The sequence below is a fragment of the Rousettus aegyptiacus genome, unplaced genomic scaffold, assembly GCF_014176215.1.
Source record: "Rousettus aegyptiacus isolate mRouAeg1 unplaced genomic scaffold, mRouAeg1.p scaffold_m13_p_4, whole genome shotgun sequence".
Taxonomy (NCBI): domain Eukaryota; kingdom Metazoa; phylum Chordata; class Mammalia; order Chiroptera; family Pteropodidae; genus Rousettus; species Rousettus aegyptiacus.
The window spans coordinates 125,468,734-125,491,604 of record NW_023416307.1 but is presented as its reverse complement, the minus strand read 5'-3'; the positions used below and the strand labels follow the sequence as shown (position 1 = coordinate 125,491,604).

Sequence of the window (22,871 nt, the reverse complement as noted above, 5' to 3'; positions counted from 1 at the left end):
CAAAATACTGGAGATGATGCTGAGCAAAAGGAAAGCAACATTAAAGCCAGGAGCCTTCTTCTGTGGGTCCGGATTTACACACAGTAAGAAACATCCTTCTGACTTTACATATACGTCTTCTTGTGGAAGATTAGTTTCCTATAAAGTGAATTTTGAATTAAATGTGACTGCCCTGTGCTATGCTCCAACTGGTATTCCTTGTTCTTTTCTCTTCTTACTACTGAGAATGACTGCCAGGTTATTTCTGCTGAAAAGCCAGGCCTCTCCTGTTCAAAAACCTGTGACTCTCACTGCCTGCTAAAATAGGTCCCAGTATTCAAACTACTCAATCAGAGTAGGGCTGAGTCTCCCATGGGACTAGCATCCTCCAAGGGTGAAGCCATGAGCCCTACATCACAGGTACACTCATGCTAACAGGGCCACACTTTGAGTCCTCCATCAGAACCTTTCGAGGGAGGCATTTGTATATTGGAGGTGGTCTAATGGGGGTCTCAATATCTGGAGTGAGAAATCCTGGATGCCCCACAGGTGTGACCCTAGCTCAGGGCCTGGCACATAATAGGTCTTCATCAAACATTTGTGGGATGGATGAAGGAATGGTCTTGACAAGAGCCTTTGCCTTTAAGTTCTCTATGCTCAGGGACAGAGCCCCAGGTCACAAAGGTGAAGGGGTCTCCCAAATCTTAAGGCAATTCTGGGTTTTAGTTTCCTTGGTTTAGGCTAAAATATGACTTTGATTAAAAAAGATAAATAAATAAACATTTCTTACATTCGTCTAGGGCAGGGTTCCTCAACTCTCAACCTTGTCACTTTAACAATATCGGACAGGGCAATTCATTGTTGTGGGAGGCTGTCCTGTGCATTACAGGATGTTTAGCAGCATCCCTGGCCTCTGCCCACATATTTAACAACTTGGGTGGGAGGTGGCACTGCTGGCATCTAATGGCAGAGACCAGGGATGCCAGTAGCACCAGGCCACGTTGTTAAATACGTCTCCAGACATTGCCCCCAGGTTGTAAACACTGGTGTAGAGGAATGGCTCTTGATTCCAGTGGCATATTAGAATCACCTGGGGAGCTTAAAGAACTACCGATGACTGGGTCTCACCCTGAGATTAACTGGTCTTAGGAAGTGGCCTGGGTATAAGGTATTCTGAAAGCTCGCCAGGTGGTTCTAATGTTTAGCTAGGTCTGAGAGCCATTGGGCTAAGGCTTGGAGGTCTATAAGTGTTATATGCATTACAAACCTCACCACCCCTGCATGGTAGGCGAGGTGGATTATCATGGTTTGCTGACTAGAGAAGTGAGGTCCATGGAGGTGTGGTGTTGCCCTGTACATGGCGGAGTTGGGATTTGAACTCTGTTCATCTGACTCCTTAACCCAGTACTTGTACCAAGGCAGGGCATGGCCTAGGCGAACTTGATGTTGAGGGGGTCCTCGATGTAAGCCTTCCCTTTCCCAGTGGTTTTCCCTATCCATGGTCTCCCACCTCCTCACTTTAGACCCTCCAGTTTCTCGGCTCATCTTACCTCAGTTACAGATGACCTTTCCCTCCTCTTGCAAACACTGCCCTTGGCATCCATGCTTCCCTGCTTAGCCCTGGACCCCCTTCTGTTCCCACCCACATACGTTCTTGAGATCCATGCTTCACAGGCTTTGTCCCGCCATGGCGTTTCCCGGGGAACTTGTCCCCTTCCTCCTGAGATTCTGATTTACAAGGCCTGGGCTGTAGCTTGGCAATCATTTACATTTTAATGTGAACACGAAGCTGTTTTCCCTCTTCTAGGGGAATCTGTAAGCTGTGTCTCAACCATAACAGTGAAAAGGAAGGATTGCATCAGCCCACAGATGAGGGGGAGTGGTTTTGTGTTGGTGAAGTATGTGTTGATAACATCTCTGAAATCAAATCCAATTGGTGACAGCCTCCAGTTAACGTTTACTTCATTCTACCTTTGGGCCTATGATTCTATCCTGTTCCATTTCATTCGTAACTAACTTTAAGAACATCCTTTGTGTCCATGCAGAGTTAGAGATCTCTGTAGGTCAGATCCCCTTAACTAGGCTCTAAGTTCCCAGGGTAAAGGGCATCTTCTGCTTCTGTGGCACTCACTGCACTTTGGCCCTGACTGGACATGTAATGTGATAGGTACAGATATGACTGAATATCAGGCCACACACCCTGGGCCAACCCTGTACCCCTGGGGCATGACCGTCACATAGGTGCAACATTATGACTAAATCTGTAGGCATGTGGGTGAATTTCTCCTTTCTGTCCAGGGGTGGCATCAGGAGAAGCCAACTTCGGAAGCCCTGGAGAAAAAGTGAGCACAGTGGGGTTTTGAAGCCTTGAGCAGAGATCGCTTTTATTGAAATGGCTTTGTTTTAAGAAAAGGAAAAGACACAGAGCTGAGAGACAGACTGCTGACAGATACTTGAGGGTGGCCGGACATTTCTGCCTCATGCTATGCACAGACGGGGTTCCTGGACCATACGTCTAAGCCACTCATTCCACAAACCAAGGTCTGCCCAGGCTTTAGTGCACCTTCTTGAATACTTGCTTGCAGACCACACCCTGCGCTCTCATCTCCTGAAATAAAAACAGACGCTTGTCATTATCCAGAGCAAAGTCACACTTGGTGCGCTTAGCGCATCTAGGTGCAGAAACTTAGAAAGTACTCAGGCTGCTGTTTTTCCTAAGACTTGGTTTGAACCGACCAATTCTTTGGAAAGTTGGCTGAACTGGGTCAATGGAGATCAGGTTCTACTACGGCCTATAGACAGAACTAGTGGGGAAACAGTGTGGCTCAGAGCTGACCAATAGGACCCTCTGATGCCTCTCCTCCTCCTCAGGGGGCCAAAGGCTTTAACAGCCTCAGGCTTGAACCCAGGAGGGTCTGTGCCCAGGCTTGGGAGAAATCAGGCCCAGATACAGGGCTCGACCCTCAAGGGGCTCAATAAGCTGCCTCAGACTAGGGTTGCAAACTAGAACGGTGGTTCCAGATTTCAGTTACATGTTGGAGTTACCTGGGGAGTTTGAAAATGCCTAGACCCAGGCTAGACCAGTTATAGCGGTCCCTCAGTGGGTGGAGTACTGGAGTTGCAACGATCAAAAACTTCAGGTAATACTAAATGCAGGCAAGAAAGCCCATGCCCTGCTTATAGGGCAGCCCCTGCTGAGTGCTGCCAGGGGAAATGACAGCACAACGTTGCCATTATCTTTCAAATTCTTCTTCTTCTTTTTTTTTTTTTTAAGAGGCTGGAACTCAGAATATTTATGTGACATCTAATTTTTAAATTGTTGGCTAAAGAAGTTTGAAGCCCATTGATGGTAAAATAGGAGAGACCTGTGGCCCCCAATTTGCAATCTCTGGCACAGAGCCACAGCACTATTGTGCTGAAAGGACCAATACAGACCACATAATCTACCCTTATTGCTCTGCAGTTGAAGAAGTAAAGGCCCAAGGAGAAGACGCTCAAGGTCAGCCACTGCAGCCCAGGTTCTCTGCACTATCCTAAGCTGCCTCTGAGACAATGACTTGTGGCTCTTTTCAGCATGGCACGTGTCCATCCCAAAGCTCTTGCAGACCCTGATCTTTGCAGAACCCCTACGTAGAATGGCATTTTGCAGATGAGCCTGAAGGAAGGCACCCCAAGGCACCCAGTGAGTCAGGATTAAAACCGACATCACCTGGACCAGGCTCCCTCTCAGAAGGAAGATAGTTGAGGAGTTTTAAGGGGGAAGAAGGAGTAATGGGAGGTAGGAGGTGTCTCCTTTCAGAAGACATGTTTTAGCTTAGCCTTCCAGGGGCTAAGGCGCCTACCCTCAATTTGTGCTTGCTTTTCCCAGATAATGGATGGAGTAGAAGTTTCTTTGACCAGAGACTCCAGGCTGAAGGACAGGATGAGTGGGACCCATACTTGAGCTGAGAATGGCTTCTCTCCTGACCGAGGCTGCTGAGATCATGTCTTAGTGAATTCTCCTTGGTTCTTGTCTGCCATAATTTGGTACGACAAAGATAGACATCACTTGGGACTAAATTTAGTTCATCCACTTTCTAGCTATATAACCTGGATGTGAATCTCCATGTCTTCATCTTGAAAATAAGAACCATAACAGTGCCTGACCCATAGGGCTTCTGTGAGAACAGAAACAGATTATGAAATGCAAAAGGGCTTAGCTCCATGTCTGATGTTTGGAAGATGTACCTCCCCACCTCCTCCCTCTGATTGGACAAATAGGTCAGCCTAGACCTTAAAAAATAATGCTCAGTTTCTAAAGACACTCAAGCATCTTCTCCAAGCCCTAGGAAGAGAAGCTTCAGAGCAGAACCAAGGCCCACCTTGGCCTGCCCTACTTTCTCACAACCCCAAGAACCTACCAGGTGCAGCTCATCACCCTCAATCCACTGTGTCCAGCCGCGTCCCTCCTTCTCACCCTTCTGCACACACAGGAGCTTGTCCCCATCCCAGCTCACTGTGGTCTGCCAAGCAAAAAAACAGTTGTCAGTCTTAAGGAAGAAGCCCCTAGAGGCTGGGGGAAGGACAGCCCCAACCTTGACGATCCAGAGTGTGCTCAAGTCAATTTCATTACAGAAAATTGGCAGCCGAATACTCCTCCCTGTCCATCACATGCTCTTACTAAAATATGCAAATCAGCTTCACAATTTATAAAACATCTTCATAAGTTCCATTTAACAGGGTAATTAGGGGAAAAAATGTCGTCAGGGTGGGGCTCTCAGTGCAAGGGTTGAGAATGGGACTGAGAAGGGAGGGGGGGCTTCCTGGGGCTCAGCTCTGTATGTGGGCAGGGTGAGGGCTGCTGTCCTGCATCTTGCTGGTGAAAGGCGAACTTCAGAGTTCCCTGCCCATCGCCAGAATTAGCTCACTTGCTCATTCATTCATTCATTGTTCAACATTTGCAACATTTTGGGACACCGAAAAGACACCACCTTTGCCCTCAAGGAGCTGTTCATCTCACAGAGAATGATCTCAGACATAAATAGCCAACGGTAGGTATGAACAGCAGCTCTTCCAGGCACTTCCTGTGCCATCTCTAAATCCTCCTATTTGAAGCATGGATTAGCATCTGTTTTACAGATCAGGTTAAGGGACTTGCCAAGTTCATCCAGATGGTCACTGGCAGAGCCAGGTTCAAGCATAGATGGTTGGGCTCCGAAGTCCCTCTCCCCACTGGACTACACTGCTTCCCTAGGTGCCTAGTTTCACCAGAGTTACAGACCAGAGGCTGCAGGAGCCCAGATGAGAATCAGAGAAGGGAGGCTCTGGGAAGAGACAGTACCAGGGCTGGGCCTTGAGGGACATAAGAATGGAGCTGAAGCAGAGGAAAGGAAGTGCTGGGGAGAGGGGTATTCAGGGGACCACCATGAGATGAAAACGCAGAGATGATATGAAAGCACAGACATGCTCAGGAAGCTCTTTGGGAGGGTCTCGGGGGAACTGTGGGGGAAAGGGGAGGAAGCTCCTTGCCGTGCTGGTGCTCACCACCACCCCACCCACCATCTTTAGGCCCTCCCATCTTCCCTGAGCTCTGCCGGGTGCCGGGTGTGCACAGCAGGAACGGGCCCAGCCCATGCCAGAGGGAGATAGCATAGTCTTATTGGAGCGGCCAAAGCCCACGCAGAAATACGAGGTCGAGGCCGAAGAGTCTTGGAATTTAGAGGTGAGACAGTCCAGGAGCTCGTGGTCTAGACTGGGACATGTGCGCAGGTGTGACAGGCATCTCCCCTATTTGCAACCACCTGCTTCCCTCTGGACAGCTCTTCCACATGGGGCAATTCCACACAATGAGCCTTGCTTCCTCGCTGGACTGGTTAGAACTCCATTTGCCCCTTGTTCACTGTGTGACTCTGAGCAAGTCCCTTCTCTGGACCCCAGTGTTCCCAACTGTCACATGAGGGGATTGGAGGCCATTAGATCAGGGGCTTTGGCTTTACAGAGGTAAGATTCTAAGAGTTTTGTGTTGCCAGCCTTGCTCAGCTGAGTAGGGACAGTTAGCAACAGCCAGATAAGGATTTAGGAGAGGAGAAATCTGAAAAATGGGTGTGAGGGGAGCGGGGCCACTCCCTGTAGGAGGCCCACCTTCCCCTACCTCCCCCACCCATCTCTTTCCTGGGCTTGCTGGTCACTGCTGCCCTCTGCCGTTGGGATGGCACCTACAATGAGACACTTGCACAAGGGTGACAGGTGGGGAGCCAGCTGTGTTCCCCAGCTTTGCACAGGAATAAATCCAACCTGTGCTCCTGCAGCCTGTTCCCAAAAGGAGATGGGGCACAGGAGGACTTGGGCTGGGGGTGGCTCCTCTCTCTGGTTCAGAGATCACTTGGGGCACAAGTCCAGCCCCAAGCCAGAGAGAAGGGGCAAACAGATTCAGTGCCCCTTTGTTTCCCAGCACAGCAAGACACCCAGCAGATGTCTGGGAGCTGCAGAAAAAACATGGGCGTTGTGCTAAGAGTTGGAACAGTCCCCAAGAGGTACACCCTTCATTCCAATCCAGTCATAGCTAGGTGTGGCTGTTGGGAGCCAGGAAAGGGTCCTAAAGGATTACTGCAGGGAAGGGCAGACAGAGAAGTGCCAGCTACCGCCCGGTGTAGGAGGTGCTGGGATTAGGGGCAGCACAGGGCCTGCAGTGCCCAGGAGGGCTGTTCATTCTTGGAGGAGACATAAGCTAGTTTTCAAAGTGGGAAGGCATTCCAAATAGAGTGAATAAGGATAAGCAAGCCAGTGCTGCAGAAGCTGTCCTGGAGTTAAGGAGCGGAAGGAGCAAGGCTGGAGTAGAAGGGGCCGCAATGCCAGACCAAAGACTGGGACTGCGGCCTGGAGCATGTTTTCAATGCCTCCCAATGCTGCCTGCCGCCATGCACAGCCCAGGCTCTGCTCTGCTGGGTGTAGTGATCGGAAAGAGCACTCACCAGGTGGGCCAGGGAACCTGCTGGACTGTCCTCTGGGTTAACGAGGCCTGGAAGGTCAGCCATCATTTACACTGGGATTCTGGTCCTGCCCCCTCCCACTGAACAACCTTCACCTACATCAGGTTGACTCAGTATTGTTAGCAAAGAACATGTTCCCTGGAATCAACAAACGTGGGCCCTTTGTTCTCAGCTCTGTGGAGTGACTTTGGGCAAGGGGATTAGCATCCCTGAGCCTCAGTACCCTCATCTACAAAAGAAGGATGAATGGAACCTACTGTGCAGAGTTTCATGATAGTCGCCCCCCCCACCCCCCCACTCCCCCCCACATGTCACACTGGCTCCGGGCTTGGCTGTGTGACTTGCTTTGGCCAATGGGACATTAGCAAGCTTGGCACAGGCCACGCCTTCATAAGCACCTGAATGCTGGAGGTGTGTCCTCTCAGAGCCCTCCCCTCTTAGAATGGAGCTGCTGTGCTTTAAGGAAGTCCAGGCTATTCTACTGGAGAGAATGGCCACGTGGAGAAGTGTTGGAGGACAAGAAAGAGAGGTTACTGCAGGAGAAATGAGGCTCCGACTGAGCCTTCAGGTGAATGCAGTCACATGGAGCTGCAAAACTGCCCATTCAATCCACAGGATCACGAGAATAAATGACTGTCGTTCTAAGCTATTAATTTTGGATGGTTTGTTGTGTTGCATTAGATAATCGAAGGGCCTCCTTTACCAGGTTGTGCTAAGGATGAGAGAAAAACCATCAACTGCCTAGGGCTGGCATGGGCACTAGGTAATGTGTAATCACAACATACAGAGAGCTCAGACATGGATGGGATTTGCTTGTCAAAGTTGAACAACTACTAAAGTCTTTTTCTTTTTTTTTTTTTTAAAGTTGGAGATGTGTGAAGAAGTGATGAACATGCTATTCACTGTGGCTTAATGTCTCAGAAGTGGCTTCCCTTCCAGGAGACTTGGCTCTGAGTGGAGACCTTGCAGGGGCTGCGTGCTGAGCTGGGTGTCCAGGAGCTCGGCAATGTTCACTTCCCCTAAAATTTAATTAGTCTCTGTTTAAACAGAAGATCTATTTGGAGAGTCCCACCAATAGCTATTATGGCTCCAAAAACTTGATTTAGTTCTCCCACCTTGCTACCCCACGTTGGTGGTGAGTATGGATTTTCTTTTTTAAGCTTTGTATCCTGTGAGAATAAACCAGCCATTTGCCCAGAGGATCAGATTTGTCTTAAGAACAGAAAAGAGTCGGGAGGGAGGATGATTACCTAAAAACGACAGGGAAGAGGGAAAGAAATCACAGTGCAAGGGGATTGGGTAACAAACAATGGTCACTTGTTTTATTGTGACACGAAACAACTTCTGATAACAACCTTCCCCAGGACCCAAGAAGAGGTCATTCTGTGACCTTACTCTGTAGTAAGCAGACAGCCACCTTTGCTAGACCAGGAGCAGTGAAGTCTGGGATAAGGATTCAGGTTGTCCTGTGATACCAGATCTCAAAAGGTCTTTAAGAGCTCGTTGAATCCGGTTTTCTAGCTTGGACATTCACCGCTGCTTAATCCACTTAGTCAGGGTCTAATGGGAGAATTTCAGCCAAGTGGATTTTCCTGATGCTTTTGAAGGGGGAGGCGGGAGCTCTGAAGGCTGAGGTGGACATGAGGATGGGCAGTGCTGCCTCCAGCCTCCCACCGCTATGGGCTCTGGACGCCACCTTGGAAATGAAGCCCAGACAAATCCAAGGACAAAAAAGTAGTATGGCCATACGCAACTCCTCTCCTAACAATAATTCTCACCACACAGACCACCTAGAAGTCTGCAAATAGGCTGAAGCCCAGGGCAGCTTGCTGTAAAGCAAAGCTGGTCTAACTTTTCTATTAAAAACTAACATCCTCCAACAACACTTTGGCCTTGTCAGCAGCTTTCCCAGAAAGACATGCACCAACAGATGAATGAAGACAGCTATGCATCACTCTGACAATGGACTGTCACTTTAAAAGCCATTATCTAGCTCCCCTGACTATTGAGAAAGCCCAGCTGGCACTTCTGCATGGGGACCAGTGACATTGAAAACCAGCTCCTGCAGGCAGCCTGAGGAAGTATGTCCCAGGGAAGGCTCCAGGTCCCCTTGCCAGTGCAGATGACCTGTGCTGGAGGAGACAGACCATTCCCTCTCAATAGATACATCTCTTGGCAGTGACCTGTCACAAACCACAACCAGTGGGATTCAAGTTGGCTGCTAAGAATTTGTGACATTCGTTGCAGCTCCCACATGCCCAAACACCCACTCCAGAGTGCAGGGGGACAATCCCTCCACCCTCACCCACCCAGCTCTAGGAGGTCCTTTGCTTGTGGACCACCGCTCGGAGGGCTGGGTCTTGTCCATGATGATTCTGCCTGCAAAAGCCAGAGTCAGGACAGAACCAGGTCTGACTCTAAAACCTGTGCTCTTTAAATCCAGGGAGAAAACGAAAAATCAAACAGTGCATAGATACTTCCTATAGATAATGTGAATCGATAAATGATGCAAATTGGCCATTTATCCTGGAGTTTGATTTCACAGTGTGCTGCACCCTTTGAGGATTCCTCGGACAAGAAGGAGGTTCTCAGCCTCTGGTGCTTGTGTTAAATAAGTGAGAGGATGGGAAGGGCAGGAATGGTAACAGAGAACCTGCCAAATGCCTGGTTCTGTGCTAGGAGGTTCCATAATGTTTCACTTGACCTTCAAGTTTGAGAGCTGATAAAAATGAGGCTTAGTTAAGTAACCAGCCCGAGCCACCTGGGGGTTAGGAGTTGAGCCATCACATAAACCCAGTTTTTTCTGGCCAAGGAGTCCACTAGCTGCCCGCGAAGCCAGTGCGAGGGGATGGGCTGTTTCTCTTCTTTTGATCCATTCCTATAGGGCTGGCAATTATCTAAAATCAGCACATTCAGGGGAAAATCCGATGCACTCTAAAAGCAGATTAAAACTAAATTAATAAGGCCGTAAAATCTGAACGAGTAATTAGAGACATAAAAGCTGTTAAAAGCAACTACTACAAACCAGTAAAGGCATGATAAGGCCTTTGTGGGCACGGAAGAATGCAATTCTAATACCACGAAGAAGCTAACAACAAATGATAACAAATTCTTAGGACAAACTGATAAAATGTTCAGATTCATCTTGACATGTCGTCATTTTTAAAATTCCTTAAACATTTAACATTGCCCAGAATCAATTTTAAAAGAAGAAACTGTCAGGGAGCTGAAGGCACTGTGAGGCCAAGGTTCTGGATGGGGGAAGGAAATGGGGCCAGAGATGGTCACAGGGCTCCTGTGGAACTGTTCTGTTTTCTAGGGCCCAGCACTGAGGGTGGTTTGAGGCTGGGCTGGACCTAAGCTCTGCCTGCAGCCTAGCTAGAGGGAAGGCAAACACGTGGACTGGTAACGATCCCACTTGTGTTCTGTGCTGGGATTGTGATGAGGACCCCACCCAACCCAACCTTCAGGGTTAGGGAAGGCTTCCGGCTGGAAGTAATAGGGTCACTCACTGTCATCACTGTCAACATCACCATCCTAACGACATGTATCGAATGCTCACCATGTGCTGGGCAAGATATTAAACAGAACATGGGTCATAGCAGGTTGATTCCTTAAACCTTCTGGAGCAGTTACACTTTTCTCCACTTTATAGATGTGAATACTGAGGCTTTTTGGTCACCCTGTCATGAAGTGGGGAGATGAGATTTGACTCTAGAGCCCATCCATGCTCTCGGCTACAGTGCTCGGCAGTTCTTTGATCTAAGCTGACCTCTGAATGAGCAGTAGGACTTTGCAACACAGATCTGTGCAAGGAAACAACATTCAGCAAGTGTGGGCCCCCTATCTGCACAAGCAGACAGAAAATTCCAGCAGAACTGGAAGTGCTGGGTAGAGGGAAGTGACTGTAGTTATGCAAGTGGGAAGGCCCGTCATCAGCCTCTGAAGTGGGGACAGAGGGCCAGTGGGGAAGGCTTCCTGGAGGAGGTAATACTGGAAGTAATGATGGAACCAACACCAGAAACCACCATGAGAGTGAGGTTAAGAAGGAGAAATTGGAAAGGAGGCACGAGGGACTCCCAGGCAGAGTGAACAGCCTGGCAAGATGCAGGGAGCTCAGGGGCTAGATGAGGGAGACTCCTAAATGGACTCTGTCTGGCTGGACTCTTGGCATAACCCTCCCCAGGAAGACTGACCCTGCACCTCCAAGCCCAGAATTTACTGGGAAGATCACTTACAGTCTCTCTTCTTCCTCAACTTCATATCTTTGTAGCTCCAACCTGCCAAACCTGGTGCAATGGAAAATCCAGATGTCCGCTTATCTGGCAGGCAGAGCTGGCTCTGCTACTCAGGTCAGAGCAAAGATTATCAGGTCCATCCGAAGAGGGGGAGGTAAGAGAGAGCCTGTTCTGTCAGAGAGTTCCCAGAGGGGCTCTGAAGGGCAGAGTCCGCCACCAAGGCTTCATCACTTTTAAGGAGCCTCTGGCCTCTATTTTTTATCTTTCAAGGCGAATAGAAACAAACAGCTCCCAGAAGATAAGAGATGCTAGGTTGGTAACCGGGAAAGAGTGAACAGGTCAGGAGCTCCTTGGGGTTTGGGATCCTTTTAGTCACTGCAGGATATCAGCACCCACCTTAAAATCTATGGAAGGGAGAATGTACATTACCATATGTTGAAGGAATGAATGAATGCATGAATGGCAGAAAACATTCTAGGGGTACTTGTAATTTTTCTGGCAATGAATACCCGTTTTTTTTTTAGACAAAATATCCCAGGCATTGTGGCTGTTAATCTTTCCATAGATTAGCCTTATAAAATTGGGTTAGCCATTGGCGTGACACTGGCCCTGATTTTCTGAAGCCTGGAGTGCCTAGTCATCATGCCTAGGGCCACACAGCCAGTAAGAGTATTAGTCATGGTTTAAAGCCTCTTCTGCCTAACTCTGAACCCACGGTCTGCCCACTGTTCCTCCATAAACGTCTTGCTACCATCACCGTGGAATAGCACCTGGCAGGTTGTGGGCTTGGGTCTGGCCCAGCCATAGGTCAGCAGATTGATCCCTGCCTGCGCTGGGCATTCAGGATAGAGGCAGGCCTGAGCTCCAATCGATGCTCACCTCTTTTTAGTTGGACAATTCCAACCAATTACTCTACCTTCTGAGCTTCCATTTCTTCATCTGCAAAATGGGCTAATGAGCCTGCCACAGAACAGAGCCACAATGGTTGGAATGAAACAATGGATTGCAAGGAAATATTTCCGTGCTGGACACATAAAATACTCAGTAAGCAGTTTCCTCTGCTCTCGCAACCCTGCTAGCTTTTCTCTGGATGGCCAGTTGTCCCTTTACACATTACCATCCCTAGAATTGGTCTTCTGAAGGACATGGTTTATAAGGTGAGAGAATTAATAACTCATATTGCTGGAGCAGCTGAGTGTTGGCTTTCCTACATCTAATCACCACCAGGGAGTAGGTATCCCTTACTTTATAATTATCCCCATTTTATGGACAAGTAAAGGTTCAGAGAGGTGAAGTAAATGGCTAAAGGGCAGCCAGTTTGTAAGTAGCAGAGATGGAATTCCAAAGATGACAGTCGGGCTCCAGAGCTGAACTGGTTACAACTCAGCCGGCATGCCAGGCCCTGCCTCAGAGGGAGCTGGGCTGTGGATAAGCAAGAGCTTGAAGGAGAGCCAGGGGCAGCTACCCTCAGCCCTTGAAGCTGGGGTTCTTGGCCAGCAAAGCAGCCTCCAAGGTCAGGGACGTGTGTACAGGACCTTACTCCCCTGCACTTGACGTTTCCATCCCATGACACCACTACTCCATCGAGGATGCTGCATTTATGATTTCGAGAGCCTCACAGAGAAATTAAACCAGAGCTTGGCACAAGATTCCATCTCTCTCTGGTAACAACCTAGAAGCAGATTGTCAGGATCCACACTCTGGCTCTGCCAGCTACCTGATCTCAGACAAGAGATATCTGTTCTGTCTTTCATTTCCTTCACATATAATACAGGAAGAATTTTGGCATCTTCATCATAGGATTGTGAGGATTAACAGAATGAAAGCATAGAAAATGCTTAGTATTCATAGCATGTGGGAAATACCCAATTTACTTGGCAATGGCAAGTGAATCTTCAAGTGATAGATATGATCAATCAGTGACTAACATTTATATTATTTGAGGTCTGCTATTTTTACTCATTTGACAAATACGTTGACGCTCTCTGTGCTGGGCACTGGGAATACTAAGGTGTGGCCCCACTGTCTAGAATCTCAGATGCATTAACAAATGTCACAGGTACCCTAGGAGCAGCACCTGCGTAGAGGGACAGTGAAATGTGAGAAGATGAGGTGGGACAGAGAGTCAGGGCAAGATAAATGGAACAGTTAAGTCTGGGTTGGTCTTGACCATGGGATAATTATCTTCCTGGGGGAGGAGGCAGGGGACTTACCCTAGGGGGGTGAGCAGAGGTGCAAAAGTGGATGGCAAGTGAAGGCACCTACGAAGGGTGGGATGAGGCCAAGCATAAGATGTGAGGTAGGGAATGGGGATTCTCTAGGGATTTTGAGCTATGAGTAGCATAATTAAATTCCCTTTCTAGAATGGGAAGGATGGGCTGAAGTGTTGAGGATGGTGGAAGGGAGATACATGGGAAGAGACTGCAGCCATTAAATGAAATAGCCCATGGAAGGAACTAAGCCCGGCACACAGTAAGCACAAGAAATGTTAATTGTTATTATTATTACAGGCAAGAGAGAGGCAGACTGTAGGGATGGGGTAAGGGGAAAGAGATGGAACTTGTTGACTGAATGCCCATAAAAGCTTTTCATTTATCTTCACAGTGATCATTTTCGTGGTGGTCTATGGAATTAAAAAGCCACAGTCACTCTAACCACCCATGGTCATCTGGCACTTAGGAACACCAGCAGGAAGTGGCCTATTCTGGAGTCAGAGAGATCTGAAGGCGAATCACCAGCAGTGTGACCCGGGGCAGGCCCCTCAGGTCCCAGTGTGTGACATGGGAGAACAGCACCCTCTCTCTAGGATTGCTGGAGGATTAAATGATATAGAGTGCTAGGGCAGGGCCATCACATGGTGGCTGCGCTTACACGGGTCGCTGAGGATTATTACCACACAGCTACAGATACCTTTGTACAAATAACTTTTTCTTTTCAATGATTTTCCTGGAATATAATCCCGTAAGTGAGATCTCTGGGTCAAAATGTAAGATGGCTTTTCTGACTCATTGCACATTGTCAGAGAGGATTTTTTTCCCCCTCATTTTCTGAGAGCAGGGCCAGTCTGTCATAAGGTTGGCAAAGGTGGGTTTTGCAGCCTGGGTTCCCCTCCATCCCTACCTTCACCCCCATTTTGTTTATAAGGTTCTTCCCCAGAGTGCTCCTATGCTATCCTTGAACCCTCAGGCAGGAAAGGGGAAGGCAGACAGGAAAGAAACTTATTAACATCCTGCATTAACAACAAGCTATCACTCTAAGGTATTTGCATATTAAAGGAAACACCTAGGGAAGTCTTGAAAAGTTAACCAAAATAAATGTGCTCTAATAGAGGCGTTTCAGGCAGCCTGACTGAGACCTGGGGTTTCTCTTTGAAGGACAAGGATATGTTTACACATATATATGTGTATATATGTGTATGCGTGTGTGTGTTATTGGGAGGGGCTGGCATGTTCTAGCATAACTCAATTTATACAACAAAGACAGCTACAGAAATGCTTCCCAGACAGGAAGCTATTGTGAATCAGGCACAGTCCTTGCTCTCAGAGATTTTAATCAATTCCCAGTCAAATGTGAATAAATCCTGATCACATGTGAAATGTCTGCAATAAGACTTGGGCTGCAGGGGCTGGTTTTCAGACTCCCATAGGAAAAGAGGACCCTAAGGGTAGTAGTCATCAGCTTACAGTCTCTGGATGCCTTCAGGGAGGGTAGAGTGGTTTTCCTGCCCCACTCACCTCTTCTGGTTCAAGGCCATGTGGAGCCTGGGGTCTGGATTCACTGTGAAGGCCTAGATATCCTTAAAATGGATGGTAAACCCCTCAGTCCAGGGTATCAGAAGGGCTCTGGCCCCTTGCTGGCACAGTATTGTGGCACTATGAGGCGCTATTCCCTGTCCTATCTCTCTGGCCCTCATAATTTGCCTTGCGAGCAGCAACCATGATGCCCACTTTACAGATGTGAAAACAGGCATCGTGTCCAATCATTAAAAGTCACTCTGCTCCATATCTTCATGCCTCGTCAGTACTGTCTGAGCTCACGTGCGATACGGCTCACGGTAAGAAACTGGAGTGCCGGCCCTCAACAGAGCTCCTTGGGAGACCTTGTATAATAGAGACTTTCATCTTGTCAGAAACCTTCCTCTGCCACCAGCGGGCTGAGTGACCTTGGGTTACAAAGTGTTAAGCCTCAGATTCTCATCTGTAAAGTGGGTATGACACTTACAGAACAGCAGTTTGGGGGACCAAGAGAGGAGAAGTGCTAAAATCATTTGGTGCAGGCATGGCACTTGTTCAGTACACGTTATTTTCCTCGGTTCAGCCTAACAAAACACAAAACCTAACAAACCTGTGTGGTTATTGAAAAGCTACTTTGTAAATTTTATTTGGGTTGCTTTAATTCTTCTTTTAGTAATCCTCAAAAGCATGCTGCTGATACAGATTTCAAAGGCCAGAGAACTTTAGCTAAGACATGAAAGAGACTCGGTGTCTCCATCCTGGAAAGGACCCAGGGGAAGGCTGGGTGCCTGACCTGGACAGGGGCGGCTCTCAGAAGGCGGCAAATCCGACGGCGTTCTCAGCTCCGCAGCCCAGGGAGTTAATTCAGCGGTTCACATTGTGTTTTTTAAAATAAGAACCAACAAAATCTTTTTAATGAGTCAAGAACAGGATCAGAAAGCTGGCAAGAATTTAAACTAGTGTTAATGGCAGTTTGGTGGATTTCATGTATTACCACATATAAGTAGATGGATGGATGGATGGATGGGGGGAGGGATGGACGGACGGATGGACGGACGAGCAAATGGAATTAAGAAAGTCAGAGAGGGAAAGGAAGGAACCATAGACAGTTAAAAAAGAAAGAATTCAGAAAATCTATAAGTGCTGATATGGAAAGATGCCTAAGAAATATCATTTAGTGAAAAAACAATATGCAGAGGAGGGGGGGGGTCTTCCTTCCTTCCCTCTTTCCCTCAGTCCTTCCCAAGAAAGATTTCCAAACAGATCCACCAGACACGGTAACGGTGACAACCTCTGGGGAGTAGGAATCGGGCCAAGAAAGGGAAGGGGTCCTTTCCTTCTTAATCCACTCTCCCCTATGCTATTCCCATCTTTTTTTTTTTTTCCTTTTACAATAAAAACAAAGAACCCCACAGAGGGACGGAGGGCTAGAAGCGGAAGGCAGCTCTGTGAAAAGGGTCATCCCGAGTTCAGGCTGGATAGGAGGCCAGGCCTCAGCCAGGGGAGGAGGCGCCAGGCTCCGGAGTAAACAAAGCTGCCTCCTCCAGGGAAAACCTGACTCGGTGTCCATGGTGGGATGACAAATGGCCCTTCTGCCACCACCACGCAGAGCCAGGCTCGTGGCTGTGATTGCTGGCTGTGGCTCAGTCTTCTCCCACAAAAACTGCTCATGCTGGGGGGTTAGTTAGAAACAAAGAACCCAGTCATTCCTCATTCTGAGGGATTCTCGAGTCCAGGGGTGGGGAACACTATTTGAAGTCGAAGAGCACCTTTCTTTTTCAAGGTTCCCTACCCTGCCAGAGCCAACGACCGCTAGATTCAATACATGATGCTGGTTTCACACTGGGCCAGAGAGTTCATATGAATGCGCAAAGGCGTGCGGGCGGTGGTGGAGAAAAGCTGCGTCTAGTCTATGTATTTCCACCAAAATGACAACCCCTGCTGCTCATGGGTCATGTAAAACCTGAACAGAAGAGACTAGAAACGCAGGCTGAGTAAGCCGGGGCTAACGGACCTGAATCCCTCCATGCCTCAGCCTGGGAGACTCCGGGGTCATTTTAGGTGATTCTGGAGGTGGACTGAGACGTCCACAGGAGTCAGACAAAGGACTAAACTGGCCAGCGGAGCCTGGGTCCTCTACACCTGGTTTTATAGAGACGTTTCTTTGCTCCAAGGCACTGGTTTGCAAGCTTTAGTTGCATCAGAACCACATGGGGGCACACTGAAATCCATACTGCTGGCCCCACCTCCAGAGTTTCTGATTCAGCAGGCGAGGGGCGTGGCCGGAGAACCTGTGCGTGTCTGTCAGGGTCTGGTGATGCTGCTGCTGCTGCTGCTGCTGGCCTCCACTTTGGGAAGCCTGCTTTAAGGAACCCACGGTGAAAACAATGACGATGGGGAAGGTGATCCTTGACTTCGGCCAACAGGGTGGGGTGAGGACTGAGGCAAACCGGAGAACGTCCCATCTAAAGGGAGCAACTGTGACAGTGTCTCGGGAAGCCACACGACACAGGAATAATCAGACAACTAGTATTTTTGGCATCTTGATTTTTTTGTTCCTTTGGTAAAAACAGCAGAAATATGGATTTTTCTATGACATGTTACAATCTGTGGCAATCGCTGACAACTGGCTCTGAAATTTTTCAAACGTTGTGCAGGCCAAACAAAACACATCCGCAGGCCGGATTTCACCCTCTGGTTGGGAACCTTATCTGTGTTTCTATGGGACAGTCAGGGTCAGCGACGTCTAAGGCAGGAAGCCTTGGAGAGGGAGGTCAGCCCGATGACATCTCCTGAGCAAGGGCTCCCCGCAGTCTGTCAGGGCCACATCTGGGGTCCCTACCGGGTCCTCCTCACTCTCCTCTTCCCTTGGCCACATTTTGTACTCCAGCCACACTGAAACCTTACAGACGGCACCTCCCTCACCTCCCCAAACCTCCTCCCTCCTCCCGACCAGGCCTTTTTGACCTCTGGGCCTTTGTGCACATGACTCCCTCTGCCTCGAATGCTTTTATCCCTTCTCTGTATCTGCCCTAAATTCCGCTTGTTCTTCGAGGCTCTATTCAAGCTTCCATCTCCTCTGGGGGAACCTTCTACAACCCTTGTTCCCCCAGCCCCCCGCCCTGTGCTCCTCAACCCACTGTGCTTCCATCCCGGCACTGGGCTGCGATGGCCTGAAGATGCGTGCCTTGTCCACTGGCCTTGGTGTGTCAGGAGGCCTCACTGCCTCTGTGTCCCCACACCAGGTTCGGGTCCTGGTGTGGGACAAGTCCGAAATATCATTTACCGAAGCTGTTTTCTTGGCCCTGGCCTTCCTCTCGTCCCCTTCCTGTTTGCCTGGCTACTACTTCCCATCTATCCTTCAAGCCGCAGCTAAAACTCCACTTCCTGTGGGAACTTTCTCAGACCTCCCAGACCCAGGAGGGGGTTTTCCCCTGCCTGTCTTTCCATCAGCACACTATCATGGTATAACTGGCTGCTACACTGAGCTCCGTGAGGGCAGTAACACAGGGGCTGCAAAGATAGAGCAAGCACCTTGAAATGCTTGTAGGACCAAGAGAAGAATGGACAAATGAATGAATGATCCCAGGTGAGAAATGAAACTCTTGGAATGTGCTGGGAAGAACACATTAGAATAGGGGTCCTCAACTCCTGGCCGCAGACTGTTGGGAACCAGGCTGCACAGCAGGAGGTGAGCGGCGGGAGAGCAAGTGAAGCTTCGTCTGTATTTGAGCCGCTCCCAGGGGCTAGCATCACTGCCTCAGCTCCACCGTAGGTCATCAGGCATTAGATTCTCATAGGAGTGCTGGTCCCTGGTGCCAAAAAGGTTGGGGGCCGCTGAGAACTGGCTTTCGCCAATGCTCCTTCTGGCTAGTAGGTGCAGAGTGTGTGGAGCAGAAGGGGTTGTGGTGAAAGTTATCTTTGGCAGCCACCTCGCTCAGGACCCCAGCCGCATGGCATCTGCCCCCTCCACTCACAAGCCTGAGTCTGGACAGTTGCTGCAATCCTATTATCCTAACCCTCCCGCAGCCGTGCTCTTCGCTATGGTCCACCATCCAGCTGGGCAGCTGGGAGAGAGTGGCAGGGCAGGGGGCCAAGGGAAGGCTGGAGCAAAGGGGCTGTCCTTCCCCCAATGGGAGACAGGAAGGTAAGTGCGTGGCCATCTACTGAGTCCCACGACATCAAGGGTGACCACGAGTCCTGCCCAATTTCATCTAGTTTGCCCAGCTTCTGGGCTCCCACATCTGCTCACCTACCATTGTCCTAACACTGGGATGAGAACTGCAGGTGGCCACCTGCCCCTTCCTTCATGTCCAAAACCCTCCCTTCCATTCCCTTTTCCTTCATAATCAAGTACGGAAGGAGCCTCCTCCACAACTCCTGGAATCCCCCGCTCTGGGTGCTTCCCTCCCCTCTGTCGCCACTGATCTCGCTGTGTTCGGACTGTTTATGTGTCTGTCTCCACCGCAGAAACTGAATTCCTGAACACCAAGGCTTGCGATGTGCTCAGCGGTGTCCCTGCCCCTGGTGCAGTGACCAGCATGCGGAGAAAGTGCTAATACGGTACAAGTTAACAGCAGGCACCCTGGAGCTGCCCGGACCAAAGTCTAATCCTCCCTCTGCCATTTACTTCACCTCCCCAAGGTCACACGATAAGACATCTTGCCTCATTTTTCTTATCTGTTAAATGGGGTTGAAAACGGTGCTGGAAGGTTGAGTGAATTAAAATAAGATGTGAACACTGCCTGGTGCATGGTAAGCACTTTATGAGCATTAGCTGGTATTACTAGGTGATTAATAAACATTTTACGCATTAATGGATGAGGGAGGGAATGAAAGAGCAAAGGTAATTAGCCAAGTATTGTGGGTGACCCGAAATAAATAGAGACCTGTGATGTGTTGTGCGAGTACCCCAGAAGTGAGCTGGGGACGTTTGTTCTTATGTGCAATTCCACACGGGGGGCCAGAGAACAGACCTTTGGCAGGGCCGCCGCCACCTCACCAAGACGGGCCTTTTCCCCCCCGAGCCTCTGGGCAGATTAAGAGGCCTTGGGCTGTTTAAGGGCACAATCTGACATTTCCTCACACTAGCGTTTTCTTCCACTAGTGGCCTCTCCAAGGACACTCCCTGCCGCTTCCCCCTCTTCCATCATTCCAAACGGCAGGCTCAGACGCTAACTCCTGACTGCCTTCAGATAAATCAACAAGGGAGAGGGGGGTGATGGGGATGAGCCGTCAGGGCCTGGGGCTCCTTATTCCCAGACATCAGCACTCCTCAGCCACAGTCCTAACAAACTCAGCCATCTGGTTTCTGCAAAGGCTACCAGCAGAGAGAAGCCTGGGAGAGAGCAGGAGCATAAGCTTTAAAGTGCAAAGATCTGTTGTTCAAATCCCATCTCTTGCAATTCTCTTCCCCTGTTATTGCATAATACAGGGTGACTAATCCCTCCCTCACTGGGCTGTGGTGTAAAGGACCTGGGCCCGGCGGAAGAGCATGCAGCAGATCCAGGGTAAATGGTGGAAGGGGGAGGGCTTCGTCAATAAATATAAACTAGTGCTGGACCCAACACTGTGAAAGGAAGACCAGGGGCACCCTGATCTCTCAGGGACCTGAGAGTGCTGACGGAGGCCTGGGACTGACCTACCGAAGTCTGCCACTGCCATGGCAGCACGAATTGGAGTCTCCTGGTCACCAGCTTCCCACCCTTGGGAGCTGGAGTTCACTTCCCTCCCCCGCCGGGAGCTGCTTTCTCTGGCTTGGTCTACAGAGGAGCTGCCCTTCTGCGTAGGTGTTGGCTGCAAGGTTCAAAGGAAGCCTGGCGGGCAGCGGAGGATAGGGCGGGGAAGGGGATGGCCAGGAGCCAAATCCCAGTTTTGGGACCAGGAGGGGCAGGTCAGAAGGCCTCTGGCAGGGATCACTGTGTCCCCTGCTTCCTAGAGTGGTTTCATGCTAGGTCATTTAGGAAGTTTACACTTCAAAAAGGCTCCCTGTGTTTCTTCTTTCTTTCTTCTCTTCCTCCACCAGCCCAAAGTGCAGCCAGAGAACAGTCAACAGACATGCCTGGAATTCCAGCCCGGCCCCTCCCTAGTTGTGCCTCTCCAGGCATGTTACTTCATCTCTTTTGAGATTGTTTTCTCATCTGTTAAATGGGCGTACTCAAATCTCCCTCAAAGGTTGCTGGGAGGATTAGGTGGAGTCAAGTGTAGAAAGCACCTGGTTCAGTGTCCAGACACAGCAGAGACTCAACAAGCAGCAGCTTTCACACCTATTACCCTCTGGTTTGGACGGAGGGGCATGCTTAATGAGGAGGTGCTACCTATTCTGGGGGCTGAGAGTGCCAAGATCTTCAGTGCTAAGATCCTCGGTCCCTAAGAACACATGGGCCCTTGCTCCCCTCTAAAAACAATTAGCCTAGCCTTTGGTTAGGCCCCCTGGGCGGGAGATGCCACGGTGTACACATATCCTCACCATGCACTTGCGGTCATCTATGCCCGTCAGATCCTCCTCAAACTCCTTCCCAATCTGGAAGTCCATGATGTAGTTCCTAAAAGTGCTCAGCGTGCGGATGATCATATGGTCGCCGTCCTGCACGATCTCTTTGTCTGGCTTCAGCAGGTTGGCTATTTTGCGCAAGGCCACATTGACATCTGCAGGGGTGCCGGGACACAGAGGGGCAGAGAGTTGGCCAGAAAACTCAAGAGAACTGTTCTCAAGGTAGAGGGGCCTCAGGGGTCCGCTACCCGGTTAAACAGTTGGGGTTCCTTGCTCGTTTAGCGCTGTCTCTGTGAGCAACCAGTCTGTGCGATTTTTCGTTTCTTTTCTTTTTTAAATTTGGCAACAAAGTTTTCTGCCCTTAAAAACAAAAACTAGCTTTCCTAATAAAATTATCCATGTCTAGAGCCAACTATCAGACATTTACCACCAAAGAACCTAACAACCTCCATCCTGCAGTTCGCTGCCCGGTGGCCACCCTCGGAGCTGTGGCCGCGCAGGCCCTTTCTGCTGCCTGGATGCACCGACGGCGCTGGCCCAGCGCGGCCAGGCGGGCAGCGGGCTCCGAAGGGCTCCGCGGAGAGGCCCCAGGGGCTCCGCGGGGCGCCCCGGGCCGAGGGCGGCGGGAAGCGGCTTACCCAGCGCGCGCAGGTACTCCTCGAAATTCTCGTTGGTCAGCATCTTCCAGTACCCGGTGAAGTCGACCGGCATTTCGGGGGGCAACTGGGGCCGGACGGCCACGAAGCGGGCGGGAACGGCTCTCGGCTCTGCTGGGGCAGCGGCCACCGATGCGACCCGGCTGGTGGGCGGCCCGGAAATGTGCGCCCTCCGGGGGCAGGGGGCTCCGTGGGGCGGCGACAGCTGGATTCCGAGCACGCACAAAGCCCGCAGGAGGATCCATTGTAGCCGTCGCTCCTCCCCCCTTGGCGGGGGCGGGGGCAGGGACGGGGGCGGGGGATGTTGGAGGGCTAGGTTTGTCCCTGGCCCGCGGCCACCTTCACTCAGACCTTCAGTTCACTTCCCTATGAAGGAAGAAATGTGAGTGTGTGGGGGAATGGGTGGGGGGCGCTTTATTGTCCCCAACTCTAATGTTCCTGAGGAATTCCTTCAAAAGCCGTGAACTTCTCACATTCAGCGGCCACTTGAGGGTTGGGAAACAGTCTCTTGGGTTTGCTGAAGCGATTGGGGGAAGGGGAGCATTTATTGGCCTTTGTCTAAAGTCGCTCACTGGTGGCCAGGCCATTGGGCGCCCAGGGTCAAAAAAGCTGGGCAATTCAACTCTGGGCGAGAAACGTGGGGGCATTTTCCACATCCCTCCCCCCAATAAAAGCGAGGTTGATGCTGTTTGAAGTAAGAATGGCCAAAAAAGGTTCCCTGGGCAGTTCTGATGCACGGTCACATCTACGGTCCCGTTTTATGCAGATGTAAGCAATTATTAATATACTGCTGATTCCCCCCT

The 22,871-nt window shown here is 49.9% G+C and overlaps 1 protein-coding gene across 1 annotated transcript; it reads right to left on the bottom strand.

The window, feature by feature from the left end:
* Window positions 1–2,336: 2,336 nt before the first annotated feature.
* RBP1 (retinol binding protein 1) lies at window positions 2,337–22,328 on the bottom strand. The gene is given in 5 exon segments (XM_016141912.2): window positions 2,337–2,587; window positions 4,380–4,481; window positions 21,389–21,567; window positions 22,051–22,153; window positions 22,155–22,328. Coding segments are annotated over 5 exon segments (597 nt in total). The 5' UTR covers window positions 22,314–22,328; the 3' UTR covers window positions 2,337–2,533.
* Window positions 22,329–22,871: the final 543 nt, after the last annotated feature.